This window comes from Salvelinus fontinalis, chromosome 1 (genome assembly GCF_029448725.1).
Source record: "Salvelinus fontinalis isolate EN_2023a chromosome 1, ASM2944872v1, whole genome shotgun sequence".
NCBI classification, from domain to species: Eukaryota; Metazoa; Chordata; class Actinopteri; order Salmoniformes; family Salmonidae; genus Salvelinus; species Salvelinus fontinalis.
In genome coordinates this window covers 84851577-84868311 of record NC_074665.1, presented here as the reverse complement: position 1 = coordinate 84868311, position 16735 = coordinate 84851577, and the positions used below count along the sequence as shown (strand labels likewise).

General features: G+C 42.8%; 1 protein-coding gene across 2 annotated transcripts in view; it reads left to right on the top strand.

Annotated features, from left to right (window-relative positions):
• Nucleotides 1–16735, top strand: part of LOC129862895 (protein phosphatase 1 regulatory subunit 21-like) — a 39175-nt gene that overhangs the window by 1045 nt on the left and 21395 nt on the right. For both annotated transcript variants that reach the window (XM_055934976.1, XM_055934986.1), the window contains 10 exons: nucleotides 415–483; nucleotides 3789–3935; nucleotides 4223–4327; nucleotides 4545–4709; nucleotides 4811–4869; nucleotides 5684–5778; nucleotides 7531–7583; nucleotides 7736–7885; nucleotides 8374–8564; nucleotides 8662–8798. In XM_055934976.1, the coding sequence (XP_055790951.1) occupies nucleotides 415–483; nucleotides 3789–3935; nucleotides 4223–4327; nucleotides 4545–4709; nucleotides 4811–4869; nucleotides 5684–5778; nucleotides 7531–7583; nucleotides 7736–7885; nucleotides 8374–8564; nucleotides 8662–8798 (1171 nt within the window). The remainder of the gene's footprint in view (nucleotides 1–414; nucleotides 484–3788; nucleotides 3936–4222; nucleotides 4328–4544; nucleotides 4710–4810; nucleotides 4870–5683; nucleotides 5779–7530; nucleotides 7584–7735; nucleotides 7886–8373; nucleotides 8565–8661; nucleotides 8799–16735) is intronic.

Here is a 16735-nt window from a genome sequence, read left to right as displayed (position 1 = left end):
CGTGACCCACACTTTGTCAGCTGACAGGCAGTGGAGGGAATGCATGGTGTTTCCTGTCTGGCTGTTGTAAAATGACCCCCCCCCCCCCCCTTCCTCTGGCCCATATCCGGTTATTTGGAAGAAGCGCTGACAATGTATGTTCCCATATATGTGGTGTGTAGTTGCCCAATAAGTAGCAACATTTATCCACTCCACCTTAGAAAATGTATGTGGAGTTCTATTGTTTAATCATTAAGTATGGAAGAAATCTCACATAAAATCCATAAAATAGCTATGTTGCTTTGCTTAGAAGCTGAAGGCCTGTACTGTTAAATTGGCCATTTTGGTCTTTAGAGCTGGTCTGTGTGAGCTTTTGTACATTTGTGTGTTGTAGTAGACCTACATCTGTGTCTGTACTCCCATGTCTCTCCATAGCTCCGGGCCCAGAACCAAGTCTTGAAGAAGGGCGTGGTAGACGAGCAGGCTAGCTCCAGCTCTCTGAAGGTACACAACCATTCAGAGCCCACTGGAATAGTTTGGCTCATCTCTCCCTTTCCCCTCAGAAATCCTGGTTAAAGGATTTCTGAAACGAGGGGGAAATAAGGTGTACTCTCCAACCAGGTTTTCAATAACAACAAAAAACAGGGAATTTTGATTGACTTGAAAGGCCTTGTATGCATTCAGTAGGGCTGTGGCACTCAGGTTGTCAGCCGGTTATTGTCATGCAAATGACTGCCGGTCTCACTCAAATTAGCATGTTTAGCATCGCTAGACCTCCACCATACAAGCTGCTGATGTGCCTTTATGAACATCTACATTTTAAAAAGTATAATAAATCCATTTAATATACACCGTCACAATAAATCCATTATTTTAATTGGGTCTAAAGAAACATTATGATATGAAGAAAATGTATTTTTGAAGAACCATATGAGTTGTCCTACTGTATGTTCTCTGGCTGTGCGCCATGCCATAGGCTGTAGGCTTGTTCATTTAGTAGACAAGATATGTTTAAAAGTCTCATGCCATTATTTTATATTATAGGATTTTATTGTAAGAATAATATATACTGAACAAAAATATAAACTCAACATGTAAAGTGTTGGTCCCATTTTTCATATGCAAATTTGGTGCATAGATTTGTTTATCTCCCTGTTAGTGTTTATCCTCCTTCGTTAAAATAATCCATCCACCTGACAGGTGTGGCATATCAAGAAGCTTTTTAAATAACATGATCAATACATAGGTGCATCTGTGCTGGGCACAATAAAAGCACATTCTAAAATATACAGTGTTATCACACAACACAATGACACTGATGACTCAAGTTTTGAATGAGTGTGCAATTGGCATGCTGACTGCAGGAATTTCCAACAGAGCTGTTGCCAGAGAATTGAATGGGTAGGCTGCTCCGGTTTTATAGGGGAGCAGCTGAGAAATACATGTAGTAGCAGCTGGGATCCTCTTTTTAGTGGCAACCATCAAAACTCTGCTTTCACACAGGACTGCATATAGAAATGTCTGGGCTGATAAGGACACTACACACAGGACTGCATATAGAAATGTCTGGGCTGATAAGGACACTTCACACAGGACTGCATATAGAAATGTCTGGGCTGATAAGGACACTTCACACAGGACTGCATATAGAAATGTCTGGGCTGATAAGGACACTTCACACAGGACTGCATATAGAAATGTCTGGGCTGATAAGGACACTTCACACAGGACTGCATATAGAAATGTCTGGGCTGATAAGGACACTTAACACAGGACTGCATATAGAAATGTCTGGGCTGATAAGGACACTTCACACAGGACTGCATATAGAAATGTCTGGGCTGATAAGGACACTTAACACAGGACTGCATATAGAAATGTCTGGGCTGATAAGGACACTTCACACAGGACTGCATATAGAAATGTCTGGGCTGATAAGGACACTTCACACAGGACTGCATATAGAAATGTCTGGGCTCATAAGGACACTTCACACAGGACTGCATATAGAAATGTCTGGGCTGATAAGGACACTTCACACAGGACTGCATATAGAAATGTCTGGGCTGATAAGAACACTTCACACAGGACTGCATATAGAAATGTCTGGGCTGATAAGGACACTTCACACAGGACTGCATATAGAAATGTCTGGGCTGATAAGGACACTTCACACAGGACTGCATATAGAAATGTCTGGGCTGATAAGGACACTTAACACAGGACTGCATATAGAAATGTCTGGGCTGATAAGGACACTTCACACAGGACTGCATATAGAAATGTCTGGGCTGATAAGGACACTTCACACAGGACTGCATATAGAAATGTCTGGGCTGATAAGGACACTTCACACAGGACTGCATATAGAAATGTCTGGGCTGATAAGGACACTTCACACAGGACTGCATATAGAAATGTCTGGGCTGATAAGGACACTTCACACAGGACTGCATAAAGAAATGTCTGTGATGATAAGGACACTTCACATGGGACTGCATAAAGAAATGTCTGGGATGATAAGGACACTTCACACAGGACTGCATATAGAAATGTCTGGGCTGATAAGGACACTTATTTCACTCCACACATCCACCACTGTTTGAGGAGCATGCAGGCTCTCGCTGTGCGACAGGTGATATTCCGCCCAAACTCTGTATGCCATGGGCCCTTCAACCATGTTCCTGTATTTACCCAATGCTTGATTTGGGAAAATCGATAGTAACATGTTTTCACAACGAAACATATTTAATTAAACTGTTGACAACCCCCATCTCTGCATGCTTGAGAAAGGAATGAAGGAGGAAAGAGTGGTGATATTCTGTGTCTAAAGGTAATGTGTCGGCCTATTAATTATGAACATATAAAAATGCCCTTTTACTAGGCTATTCAAAAGGTAACCAGTCCATCCAGTATACATAATAATACAGTCCACACTCAAAGGTGATGACTAGAATAAGTTTAATTTGAGTAGTGGCTAGACCAATCATGTACCAAAGACATCTTAAAGAAAATGTTTTTCTGCTGTGTGTAATATGCGGTAGGCTATAAGGCGTTGTATTGTTACATTTGTAAATGTTTACATTTGTAAATGTTTAATGTCGGGCTTCTCATGTAGGCCTATGCGTATGGCTTTTCTAAATGCAACGTCTTAAATGCTTTGAATTAATCATCACCTTTAAAAGTGCTGTCCATTGTGTTTGGCTCTGAAACATCTACAACGAGCATTGAATTTATTTTGGGTAACAGACATATAGAACAAAATGTACAATGTGGACCCAGAGGATATCAGTTGAAAGTATTAATTAAAATGCTTGTTTCCAAAGTGGTCCTTGATGGTAAAAACAACTTTCACTATGTTTTCCACTCAGTTTCAATCTGTGGAACCTCTTTCTTCAAATGGGTCACAGTGAAGTTAAAACATGTAGCCTAACCGTGTGTTTTAAACACATGACACTGTTTTGATGATGTGTTTGAGGAGATTTTCCATTTGACTTGTTCTCAACTGGCCTACCTGGTTAATTAAAGGTGGGGGAAAAATGTATCAGTGGTTAGAGGAACGATAGAGCCCTGAGTACCAGGCCATTAACGACCTGATGGTAGTTCGTAAGTTGGGTACTACTAATGCATGATACTACTAGTGCATAGAGGCGATCACTGTGACTCAACGGTCACATGGAATATGACTGCGGTCATGACACATGATTGCCGGTGTGGCGATAATACGGTCACTGCATCAGCCCTAGCGTTCAGTCATTGTATGTGTTGAGCCCTCACTGAGCGTCTTCTTCTCCACCCATATACTACAGGAGCAGATGAAGCAGCGAGAACAGAGCATGAGGAAAGTGGAGCAGGAGATGGATAGTCTCACCTTCAGGAACCAGCAGCTGGCTAAGAGGGTAGAGCTGCTGCAGGAGGAACTGGCTGCCAGCGAAGCCAAGGGCAAGAAGAGCAAGGTAGAGACAGACACTGGTCCTCTTGCTCCGTTGTTAAGGCATGGCGCTTGCAGCAGCAGGGTAGTGGGTCTGATTCCCGGGATCACCTATACGTGAAAAGTATGCACACATGACGGTAAATTGCTTTGGATTAAGGCGCCTGCTAAAATGGCATATATTAGACAAGGAATAGGGTACACCCCACAATCAGACATGTCATTTGGGATGCAAAGTTGATTTGTCGATCAGTGATTCTCATCAGTTCGACTGCAATGTAGTGAATCTCAAAGGTACTTTCTCTCCACCAGAACAAAGGGGACTCCCCCTCCCAGCAGGGCTTGCAGCAGACCCAGAGTGTGTTTGATGAGGACCTGCAGAAGAAGATCCAGGAGAACGAGAGGCTTCACATCCAGGTCTGTCTCTGAGGCATGGGAGTGTATGTATGTATGGACTAGTGTATACCAAGAGACTAATGGTTTGAATATGTGTACATCATTATGTATTTGACCAGTTGATTTTGTGTGCTGGTCTGTTCATGTCTATGGATGATGTTTTTATGATTCTTCTAAGGGAATGGACAAATAAATATTTTATCCTTGGATGGAAAATAAAGTTATTTTCTGTTCTAAGTTCTATGAGGCTGATGAGCAGCACAGGCAGCAGGAGGCTCAGCTGAAGGTCCGGTTGGAGGAGCTGGAGAGAGACCATGAACAGCACCAGGCCATAGTGGACGGACTCGCCTCCAAATACATGGACACTATCGAGAGACTACAGAGTGCCAAGGCCAGACTAGAGGTGAAATGGAGGGAGAATAATTGAAGGAGGATGAGAGGGGCTAAACTCATGAATTTGTTATTGATGATGTAATACATGATGCCATTTGCTGTGTCTTACAGGTGAAATCCCAGACTCTGGAGGGGGAAACTAATGAGTGCAGAGTTCAGACAGAGGAATGGTAAAAACCTTATTATATTTCTATAGTAGAGGACTTAAAATGAAGCAATAATGAGGGTTAGAATAATGCATATGGGGTCGCATTTAGTATGGTCACTGAGCGGTCGTTGACTATTTCTCCTTTCCTCTCCCCTCCCTCCTCTCTCTCCCTCCCTGAATAAACAATAAAAATTAACAATAAACATTACATACATAGAAGTTCCAAAATAATAGACATTACAAATGTCAGATTATGTAGATATACAGTGTTGTAACGATGTGCAAATAGTAAAAAAGGGAAAATAAACAAATATGGGTTGAATTTACAATGGTGTTTGTTCTTCACTGATTGCCCTTTTCTTGTGGCAATGGGTCACAAATCCTGCTGCTCTGATGGCACACTGTGGTAAATATCGGAGTTTATCAAAATTGGGATTGTTTTCAAATTCTTTGTGGATCTGTGTAATCTGAGGGAAATATGTGTCTCTAATATGGTCATACATTTGGCAGGAGGTTAGGAAGTGCAGCTCAGTGTCTACCTCATTTTGTGGGCAGTGTGCACATAGCCTGTCTTCTCTTGAGAGCCAGGTCTGCCAACGGCAGCCTTTCTCAATAGCAAGGATATGCTCACTGAGTCTGTACATAGTCAAAGCTTTCCTTAAGTTTGGGTCAGTCACAGTGGTTAGGTATTCTGCCAATGTGTACTCTCTGTTTAGGGCCAAATAGCATTCTAGTTTGCTCAGTGTTTTTGTTAATTCCTTCCAATGTGTCAAGTAATTATATTTGAGTTTTCTCATGATTTGGAGTCTAATTGTGTTGCTGTCCTCTCTCTCTAGTCAGCAGCAGTTGAGGAAGTGTCAGTCAGAGCTCAACAGACAGGTGAAACAGAGCAGTTGTGTCATCCAGGAGAAAGTGCCCTTCAACGACACCAGTGAGTATTAGTTCACTATGCAACATTTCACCAACCCCCCGGATCGTGTTCATTAGGAACCAAGCGGAAGACAACAGACTGAAACAGTGAGGGACTACCTGGATGGGTCCAATAAGAACTGCTCATTTGTTGTTTTCTGTTGCGGTGTGTGCTCTAATGAACACAACAGTGAAACATCACTGATTGTGAATTATTTGAGAGCACATGTATATACCACTAATGTTAGTGAATGACATATTTTGGTGAATAATGCCATATTACACTTAAAGACATGCTCCGGAACGTTGGCGACTAAGTATTTTTTTTAAACCTCCCGCTGTGTAGTTCATACATGCAAAATCTATACTGAACAAAAAATATAGACGCAACATGCAACAATTAAAACAATTTTACTGAGTTAGAGTTCATATAAGGAACTCAGTCCATTGAAATAAATTTATTAGGGCCTAATCTATGGGTTTCACATGACTGGGTGAGGGCTCAGCCATGGGTGGGCCTGGGAGGGCATAAGCCCATCCACTTGGGAGCCAGGCCTACCCACTGGGGAGTATGGCACAGCCAATTAGAATTATTTTTTCCCCCCACAAAAGGGTTTTTATTACAGACAGAAACACTCCTCAGGTTCATCAGCTGTCCGGGTGGCTTGTCTCAGATGATCCCGCAGGTGAAGAAGCCGGATGTGGAGGTCCTGGGCTGGCGTGGTTACACGTGGTCGTGCAGTTGTGAGGCCGGTTGGACGTACTGCCAAATTCTCTAAAACGACCGTGGAGCCGGCTTATGGTAGAGAATTTAATGTTCAATTCTCTGGCAACAGCTCTGGAGGACATTCCTGCTGTCAGAATGCCAATTGCACGCTTCCTCAACTTCCTTAAGACATCTGTCGTTTATATGACAAAACGGCACATTTTAGTGTTGTCCCCAGCACAAGGTGCACCTGTGTAATCATCTTCTTGATATGCTACACCTGTCAGGTGGATGGATTATCTTGGCAAAGGTGAAATGCTCACAGAGAATTTTAGAGAATTAAGTGTTCTGTGCTTATGGACAATTTCTGGAATCTTTTATTTAAGCTTATGAAACATGGGACCAACACTTTACATGTTGCGTTTATATTTTTTTGTTCAGTATCTGAGCAGAATTACTGTCTAACCTCAGTTAACCATTAAATCCCTAGTTTGAAAGCGACTGTTAACTGGAAGATGTGCAGTGTCATTTTCACTACATTTTCCCCACGTGGACTAGCTCCCTAGCAATTCGGTTTCTAGCCGATGAGCTTCAGCCCTTCGCCATTTTGAGGGACAGCTCGAAAGATGCACACACAGCAGAGAGAGAACAATGACGTGGTGCATATCTGCTCATGTGATGAAGTACACCATTTCCTGGGACCATTTTTGTCTCGTGAGCACTACTTCCAGAACTAAAAAGTATATAAAAGTACTGGAGATTCTCTTTAACATCTATCTCACTGATGCTGTAGGAAGAGGCACAATGAAGCACTGTCTAATGCGTCATGCTATGACAGAGGCTATGTTCAAGTCCAACGCTAGAGCCCTGTTCTCCTCTCTGCTCAGTGTCCTGGTTAGATAGAAGATGGCTTACTTAGTCCTTATAAAAATGCTATATGAAGTACAGCGCTATGACATGCCATCATTCGGCACATTAAACTGCTTTAAGCCAGTTTGTAAGTAAATCATTTCAACTTTTTTGTCACCCTGAAATCTCCCCTTTAAATTTCCCTCCCTTTTTCTCCAGAATTCAGTGACTACAACAGCCTCAATGTTCCACCACACAACAGAAGACACCAGGTGAGAGGAAGCCCTATAGTAATATCCAGTATTATTCAATTCTGTCCTTGAATTTGATAGAACAGTTGGTGCTCGAACCTCCATTGTCAGCGTGAATATGTGGTCCAGAGTTTTGCTAGTAATCTTCTCTCTCTCCCTGTCCTCTCCTCCAGTTGAAGGCCCGAGACGTGGCTGGTCAGGCCCTAGGCTTCGTCCAGGACCTAGTGGCGGCTCTGTTAAACTTCCACTCCTACACAGAGCAGAGGGTGCACATCTACCCCCTGGATTCCTCTATCGAACCCATCTCACCACTCAACCAAAAGGTGAGGACACACACAATGTCTCTGCCCCGAAATCCTTTAAAGGGACCAACAGCAGTTAGTACATACATTTTTGGATATATTTTGGATATATCTATACCTATTGGTTCTTGCTTAGTTCAACTGTTGTACCCCATCAGAACCCAGAGTATAACCTTGTTTACTGAAATGTTTGTAAACAAAGTTAATGTTAACAAACACTATATAGCCTCAGAACATGATTAAAACTATAATATGTTGATATCATGGCTGCCCAGTCCTTGCATCTATAGCTCTGTCTATGAATTTGAGTTGTTACATTTCTCCAGCCCCTCCCTCAGCTTTTTACCCAATTAGGGGCGGGGAGAAAGCTTTAATGTTTATACTGCTGATTTGCCGCTTTAAACATATTACATGTTAAAATGTTTAGTCCTTTAGCAGATGTTCTTATCCATAGTGACTTACAATATGTGCTTTCGTCTGAAGTAGGTAAGATGTTCTCTTCTCCCTAGTTCTCCCAGTATCTACATGAGAATGCAGCCTATGTGCGCCCCCTGGAGGAAGGACTAGTGCAACTACACCAGAGCATCACAGAGGACACAGTAACAGTACTGGAGACTGTGGGGAAACTGAAAGACTTTGCTGATCATTTCACATCCTACACCCACTTTCTGCAGAAGATTCTACCATACCAGCTCAAAAGGTCAGTACTCATTACATTAGGTGTGTGTGTGTGTGTATTTACATCTAAAGGGCTGGGTGGGTATTTTCCTCCTCATCCTCCTCTATTCTCCCCCCAGTCTGGAGGAAGAGTGCAGGGCTCCTTTGTGTACCTCCTCTCTCATCTCTAAGAACCAGGAGCTGCAGAGTGGCATGAAGAGAATCACGTCAGTGTTCGACAAACTACACAGCTACATCATCCTACTGGCCTTACCTAGTGAGTTGTATCATCCTACTGGCCTTAGCTAGTGAGTTGTATCATCCCACTGGCCTTAGCTAGTGAGTTGTATCATCCCACTGGCCTTAGCTAGTGAGTTGTATCATCCCACTGGCCTTAGCTAGTGAGTTGTATCATCCCACTGGCCTTAGCTAGTGAGTTGTATCATCCCACTGGCCTTAGCTAGTGAGTTGTATCATCCCACTGGCCTTAGCTAGTGAGTTGTATCATCCCACTGGCCTTAGCTAGTGAGTTGTATCATCCCACTGGCCTTAGCTAGTGAGTTGTATCATCCCACTGGCCTTAGCTAGTGAGTTGTATCATCCCACTGGCCTTAGCTAGTGAGTTGTATCATCCCACTGGCCTTAGCTAGTGAGTTGTATCATCCCACTGGCCTTAGCTAGTGAGTTGTATCATCCCACTGGCCTTAGCTAGTGAGTTGTATCATCCCACTGGCCTTAGCTAGTGAGTTGTATCATCCCACTGGCCTTAGCTAGTGAGTTGTATCATCCCACTGGCCTTAGCTAGTGAGTTGTATCATCCCACTGGCCTTAGCTAGGGAGTTACAGTGCCTTCAGAAAGGATTCACACCCCTTGACTTATTCCACATTTTGTTGTTACAGCCTGAATTTAAAATGGATTCAATTTAGATTTATTGTCACTGTCCTACACTCAATACCCCATAATGTCAAAGTGGAATTATGTTTTTAAACAGTTTTATAAATGTATTAAAAATGAAAGCTGAGTCAATAACTATTCAAGCCCTTTGTTATGGCAAGTCTAAGTTCAGGAGTAAACGTTTACTTAACAAATAATGTAATACTTTGCATGGACTCCCTCTATGTGCAATAATAGTCATTTAAAAAATCATGTTAAAAACGATCTCATCTCTCTATCCCACACATACAATTATCTGTAAGGTCCCACAGTCAAGCAGTGAATTTGTAACACAGATTCAACCACAAAGACTAGGTAGGTTTTCCAAAGAAGGGCACCTATTGGTAGATGGGTTAAAAAAATAATAAAGAGCAGACATTGAATATCCCTTTGATAATGATGAAGTTATTAATTACACTTTAGATGGTGTATCAGTACAACCAGTCACTACAAGGATACAGGCATCCTTCATAACTCAGTTACCGGAGAGGAAGGAAACTGCTCAGGGATTTCACCATGAGGCCAATGGTGACTTTAAAACAGTTATGGCTGTGATAGAAGAGAACTAAGGACGGGTCAACAACATTGTAGTTACTCCACAATACCAACCTTATTGACAGAGTGAAAAGAAGGAAGCCTGTAGAGAATGAACATTTTTCAAAACATGCATCCTATTTGCAATAAGGCACTAACATAATACTGCAGAAAATGTGGCAAAGCAGTGAACTTTTTGTCTTGAATACAAAGTGTTATGTTTGGGGCAAATCGAATCCATCACATCATGGAGTAACACTCGCCATATTTTCAAGCATAGTGGTGACCATGTTATGGGTATGCTTGTAATCATTAACAGCTGGGGAGTTTTTAGGATAAAAAGAAACTGAATGGAGCTAAACACAGGCAAAATCCTAGAGGAAAACCTGATCCAAAACATGCATCCGGTTTACAATAAGGCACGAAAGTAAAACTGCAAAAAAAGTGGCAAAGAAATGTACTTATGTTTGTTGCAAACCCAATACAACACGCTACTGAGTACCACTCTACATATTTTCAAGCATGGTGGTGGCTGCATCATGTTATTGGTATGCTTGTCATTTGCAAGGACTAGAGTTTATGAAAAAATTAACAGAATAGAGCTAAGCACATGCAAAATCCTAGAGGAAAACCTGATTCAGTCTGCTTTCCACCAGACACTGGGAGAGGAATTCACCTTTCACCAGCACAATAACATGAAACACAAGGCAAAATCTATACTGCAGTTGCTTACCAAGAAGACGGTGAATGTTTCTGAGTGTCCGAGTTAAAGTTGACTTAAATTAATCTTCCTTCCACTCATGACTGCACAGCCAGGCACGACTCCAACACCATCATTAAATTTGCTGATGACACAAGTGGTAGGCCTGATCACCAACAACGATGAGACAGCCTATCGGGAGGTCAGAGACCTGGCCATGTGGTTCCAGGACAACAACCTCTCCCTCAATGTGATCAAGACAAAGGAGATGATTGTGGACTACAGGAAAAGAAGTACCGATCACGCCCCCAGTCTCATCGATGGGGCTGTAGTGGAGCAGGTTGAGAGCTTCAAATTCCTTGGTGTCCACATCACCAACAAACTAACATGGTCCAAGCACACCAAGACAGTTGTGAAGAATGCACGACAAAACGTATTCCCCCTCAGGAGACTGAAAAGATTTGGCATTGGTCCTCGGATCCTCAAAAGGTTTTACAGCTGCACCATTGAGAGCATCCTGACTGGTTGCATCACTGCCTGGAATGGCAACTTCTCGGCCTCCGACCACAAGGCACTACAGAGGGTAGTGCGTACGGCTCAGTACATCACCGGGGCCAAGCTTCCAGCCATCCAGGACCTCTATACCAGGCAGTGTCAGAGGAAGACCCTAAAAATGGTCAGCATCCAGCCACCATAGTCATAGACTGTTCTCTCTACTACCGCACGGCAAACGGTTCCAGAGCGCCAAGTCTTTGTCCAAGAGGCTTCTAAACAGCTTCTACCCCCAATGCCATAACTCCTGAACATCTAATCAAATGGCAATGTATTATCTATGCATAGTCTCTTTAATAACTCTACATGGAAAGTTTTAAGTTCCTCGGGGTACACATCACGGACAAACTGAATTGGTCCACCCACACAGACAGCGTTGTGAAGAGGGCGCAGAAGCGCCTCTTCAACCTCAGGAGGCTGAAGAAATTCGGCTTGTCACCAAAAGCACTCACAAACTTCTACAGATGCACAATCGAGAGCATCCTGTCGGGCTGTATCACCGCCTGGTACGGCAACTGCTCCGCCCACAACCGTAAGGCTCTCCAGAGGGTAGTGAGGTCTGCACAACGCATCACCGGGGGCAAACTACCTGCCCTCCAGGACACCTACACCACCCGATGTCACAGGAAGGCCATAAAGATCATCAAGGACAACAACCACCCGAGCCACTGCCTGTTCACCCCGCTATTATCCAGAAGGCGAGGTCAGTGCAGGTGCATCAAAGCAGGGACCGAGAGACTGAAAAACAGCTTCTATCTCAAGGCCATCAGACTGTTAAACAGCCACCACTAACATTTAGTGGCCGCTGCCAACATAATGACTCAACTCCAGCCACTTTAATAATGGGAATTGATGGAAATGATGTAAAAATGTACCACTAGACACTTAAAAACAATGCCACTTAATATAATGTTTACATACCCTACATTACTCATCTCATATGTATATGTATATACTGTACTCTATATCATCTACTGCATCTTGCCATCTTTATGTAATACATGTATCACTAGCCACTTTAAACTATGCCACTATGTTTACATACCCTACATTACTCATCTCATATGTATATACTGTACTCTATACCATCTACTGCATCTTGCCTATGCCGTTCTGTACCATCACTCATTCATATAACTTTATGTACATATTCTTTATCCCTTTACACTTGTGTGTATAAGGTAGTAGTTGTGGAATTGTTAGGTTAGATTACTTGTTGGTTAGTACTGCATTGTCGGAACTAGAAGCACAAGCATTTCGCTACACTCTCATTAACATCTGCTAACCATGTGTGTGACAAATTTGATTTGATGTACATATTACATCAGTTGCCTCGTCACCGGTGCCGCCCCACATTGACTCTGTACCGCTACCCCCTCTATATAGCCCCGCTATTGTTATTTACTGCTGCTCTTTAATTATTTGTTATTATCACTTTTTTTGGTTGTCTTTTCTTAACTGCATTGTTGGGTAAGGGCTTGTAAGTAAGTGTTTCACTGTAAGGTCTACACCTGTTGTATTCGACGCACATGACAAATAACACTATAGCACGTATGTTTCAGAGTAAGTTCTGCAACATAAAACAGGTCAAAGTTGCTTTAATATGCTTGCAGTTAACCCCTAGTGATGTAACTGCCTATGTCAACACCTACTCATGAGACCAAGCTCATGCATATACAGTTATACAAACTTGCAGGAGAAAACAGTCCTGTTTTCTAAGGGCTCAGCAGTAATTTTCCATTCCCGTGTGGCTTACAGTGGTATGTCTGACTTGCCTCTTATCTATTTACTCCCCTGCAGGGGTCTGTGTCTATGTATCTCTTTTAGCCTTGAGGTGCTTTCTCACAGACACCCTGTTTTGACTGCAATGGTTCACACATATGCTCATAACATTTCTTATAAGAGACTAGAAAAGAACTGTGGAACAATATTAAACCTTTATAATGCATATATTGCTAATCTGTGGTCCAGGACCCTGTACATGTAGTGGGGGGTTGTCTTATAGCCCTTCCCCTTCTATTAATACAACATAAGCATAATCAATTATTATAATACAGCAATCATTTGGTTCAGCCCCTATCACGAACCCCAAGGTGACCCCCATCAATATCAGAGCAAAAACCAAGCTATGGGGTTGAAGGAATTGTCCATAGTGCTCCGAGACAGGATTGTGTTGAGGATACAAACATTTCTTCAGCATTGAAGGACCCCAAGAACACAGTGGCTTCCATCATTCTTAAATGGAAGAGGTTTGGAACCCCCAAGTCTCTTCCTAGAGCTGGCCGCCCGGCTAAACTGAGCAATCGGGGGAGAAGGACCTTGGTCAGGGAGGTTACCAAGAACACGATAGTCACTCTGACAGAGCTCTAGAAATGGGAGTACCTTCCATAAGGACAACCATCTCTGCAGCACTCCACCAATCAGGCCTTAATGGTAGAGTGGGCAGACGGAAGCCACTCTTCAGTAAAAGGTACGTGACAGCCCGCTTGGAGTTTGCCAAAATGCACCTAAAGTCTCTCAGACCATGAGAAACAAGATTCTCTGGTTTGATGAAACCAACATTGAACTCTTTGGCCTGAATGCCAAGTTTCACGGCTGCAGGAAACCTGGCACCATCCCTACAGTGGAGTGTGGTGGCAGCATCATGCTGTGGAATGTTTTTCAGCAGCAGGGACTGGGAGACTAGTCAGGATCGAGGGAAAGAATAATTGAGCAAAGTACAGCCATCCTTGATGAAAACCTGCTCCAGAGTGCTCAGGACCTCAGACTGGGGCGAAGGTCCACCTTCCAACGACGCAAAGCACACAGCCAAGACAGCGCAGGAGTGGCTTCGGGACAAGTATCTGAATGTTCTTGAGTGGCCCAGTCTGCACAGACTTGAACCTGATCGAACATCTCTGGAGCGATCTGAAAATAGCTGTGCCGCAACGCTCCCCATCCAACTTGACATCTTGAAGTTCTGCAGAGAAGAATGTGAGAAACACCCCAAATACAGGTGTGCCAAGCTTGTAGGGTCATTCTAAAGAAGACTCAAGACTGTAATTGCTTCAACAAAGTACTGAGTAAGGGGTCTGAATGTAAATGTGATTTATATATTTACAGTTGAAGTTTACAAACACTTAGGTTGGAGTCATTAAAAATAGTTTTTCAACCACTCCACAAATGTCTTGTTAACAAACTAGTTTTGGCAAGTCGGTTAGGCCATCTACTTTGTGCATGACACAAGTACTTTTTCCAACAATTGTTTACAGACAGATTATTTCACTTATAATTCACTGTATCACAATTCCACTGGGTCAGAAGTTTACATACACCAAGTTGACTGTGCCTTTAAACAGCTTGGAAAATTCCAGAAAATTATGTCATGGCTTTAGATGCTTCTGATAGGCTAATTGACATTATTTGAGTCAATTGGAGGTGTACCTGTGGATGTATTTCAAGGCCTACCTTCAAACTCAGTGCCTCTTTGCTTGACATCATCATCATGGGAAAATCAAAAGAAATCAGCGAAGACCTCAGAAAAACAATTGTAGACCTCCACAAGTCTGGTTCATCCTTGGGAGCTATTTCCAAATGCCTGAAGGTACCACGTTCATCTGTACAAACAATAGTACGCAAGTATAAACACCGGTATGACGCAGCCGTCATACCGCTCAGGAAGGAGACGCGTTCTGTCTCCTAGAGGTGAACGTACTTTGGTGCGAAAAGTGCAAATCAATCCCAGAACAACAGCAAAGGACCTTGTGAAGGTGCTGGAGGACACCGGTACAAAAGTATCTATATCCACAGTAAAACGAGTCCTATATCGACATAACCTGAAAGGCCGCTCAGCAAGGAAGAAGCCACTAATCCACAATTGCCATAAAAAAGCCAGACTTTGGTTTGCAACTGCACATGGGGACAAAGATTGTACTTTTTGGAGAAAAGGGGGAGGCTTGCAAGCAGAAGAACACCATCCCAAACACGAAGCATAGGGGTGGCAGCATCATGTTGTGGGGGTGCTTTGCTGCAGGAGGGACTGGTGTACTTCACAAATTAGATGGCATTATGAGGAAAGAAAATGATGTGGATATATTGAAGCAACATCTTAAGACATCAGTCAGGAAGTAAAGCTTGATCGTAAATGGGTCTTCCAAATGGACAATGACCCCAAGCATACTTCCAAAGTTGTGGCAAAATGTCAACAGAGTCAAGGTATTGGAGTGGCCATCGCAAAGCCCTGACCTCAATCTTGTAGAACATTTGTGGGCAGATCGGAAAAAGCGTGTGCGAGGAAGGAGGCCTACAAACCTAACTCAGTTACACCAGCTCTGTCAGGAGAAATGGGGTAAAATCCACCCAACTTATTGTGGGAAGCTTGTGGAAGGCTACCCAAAACGTTTGACCCAAGTTAAACAATTTAAAGGCAATGCTACCAAATACTAATTGAGTGTATGTAAATGTCTAACCCCTCGGAATGTGATGAAATAAATTTAAAAAGATCTCTACTATTCTGACATTTCACGTTCTTAAAATACAGTGGTGATCCTAATTGACCTAAAACAGGGAATAATTACTAGGATTACATGTCAGGAATTGTGAAACTGAGTTTAAATTTATTTGGCTAAGGTGTATGTAAACTTCTGAATTCAACTGTGTGTGTATTTGCAAAAAATGTTTAAACCTGTTTTTTCTTTGTCATTATGGGGTATTGTGTGGGAAAAAACTATTTAATCCATTTTAGAATAAGGCTGTAACGCAACAAGGTGTAAAAAGTGAATGGGTCTGTTTTTCCGGATGCACTGTATATCATCTTACTGGCTTTACAAAGTGACTAGGGTCGAACTGGAGGAAAATTATTTGCTGTGTCCTGTATACGATCTTGAATAATGTTTTTGTAATCTATAGCCTTGATAACTAACCTGTTTGACAAACTGAATAGCTACTGTCTATAGGACTAGAGGAGAGGGAGGATCCTTTCCTCGTGAGTGATAGGGAACTAAAGGAGAGGGAGGATCCTTTCCTCGTGAGTGATAGGGAACTAAAGGAGAGGGAGGATCCTTTCCTCGTGAGTGATAGGGAACTAAAGGAGAGGGAGGATCCTTTCCTCGTGAGTGATACGGAACTAAAGGAGAGGGAGGATTCAGAAGGGTTGGGGTAAGGCAGCAGACTCATTTCAGTTTCCTTCTGACAATGTAATGGTCTAGAGGAAGCTGGGCTGAGTTGGGATAATTTCCTCTAGACCCTACTGGGTCTATTACTTATCTGGTAGCTCCAGTACAGTTTCAGGTTGGAAGTTGGGTATAGACAGTAGTTTCTTTGTTTATTTAACTAGGCAAGTCAGTTAAGAATTTGTTCTTATTTACAATGACGGCCAAACCCGGATGACGCTGGGTCAATTGTGCGCTACCCTATGAGACTCCCAATCACGGTCGGATGTGCTACGTCCTGGATTAGAACCAGGTACTATAGTAACGCCTCTTGCACTGAGATGCAGTGCCTTAGACCGTTGCGC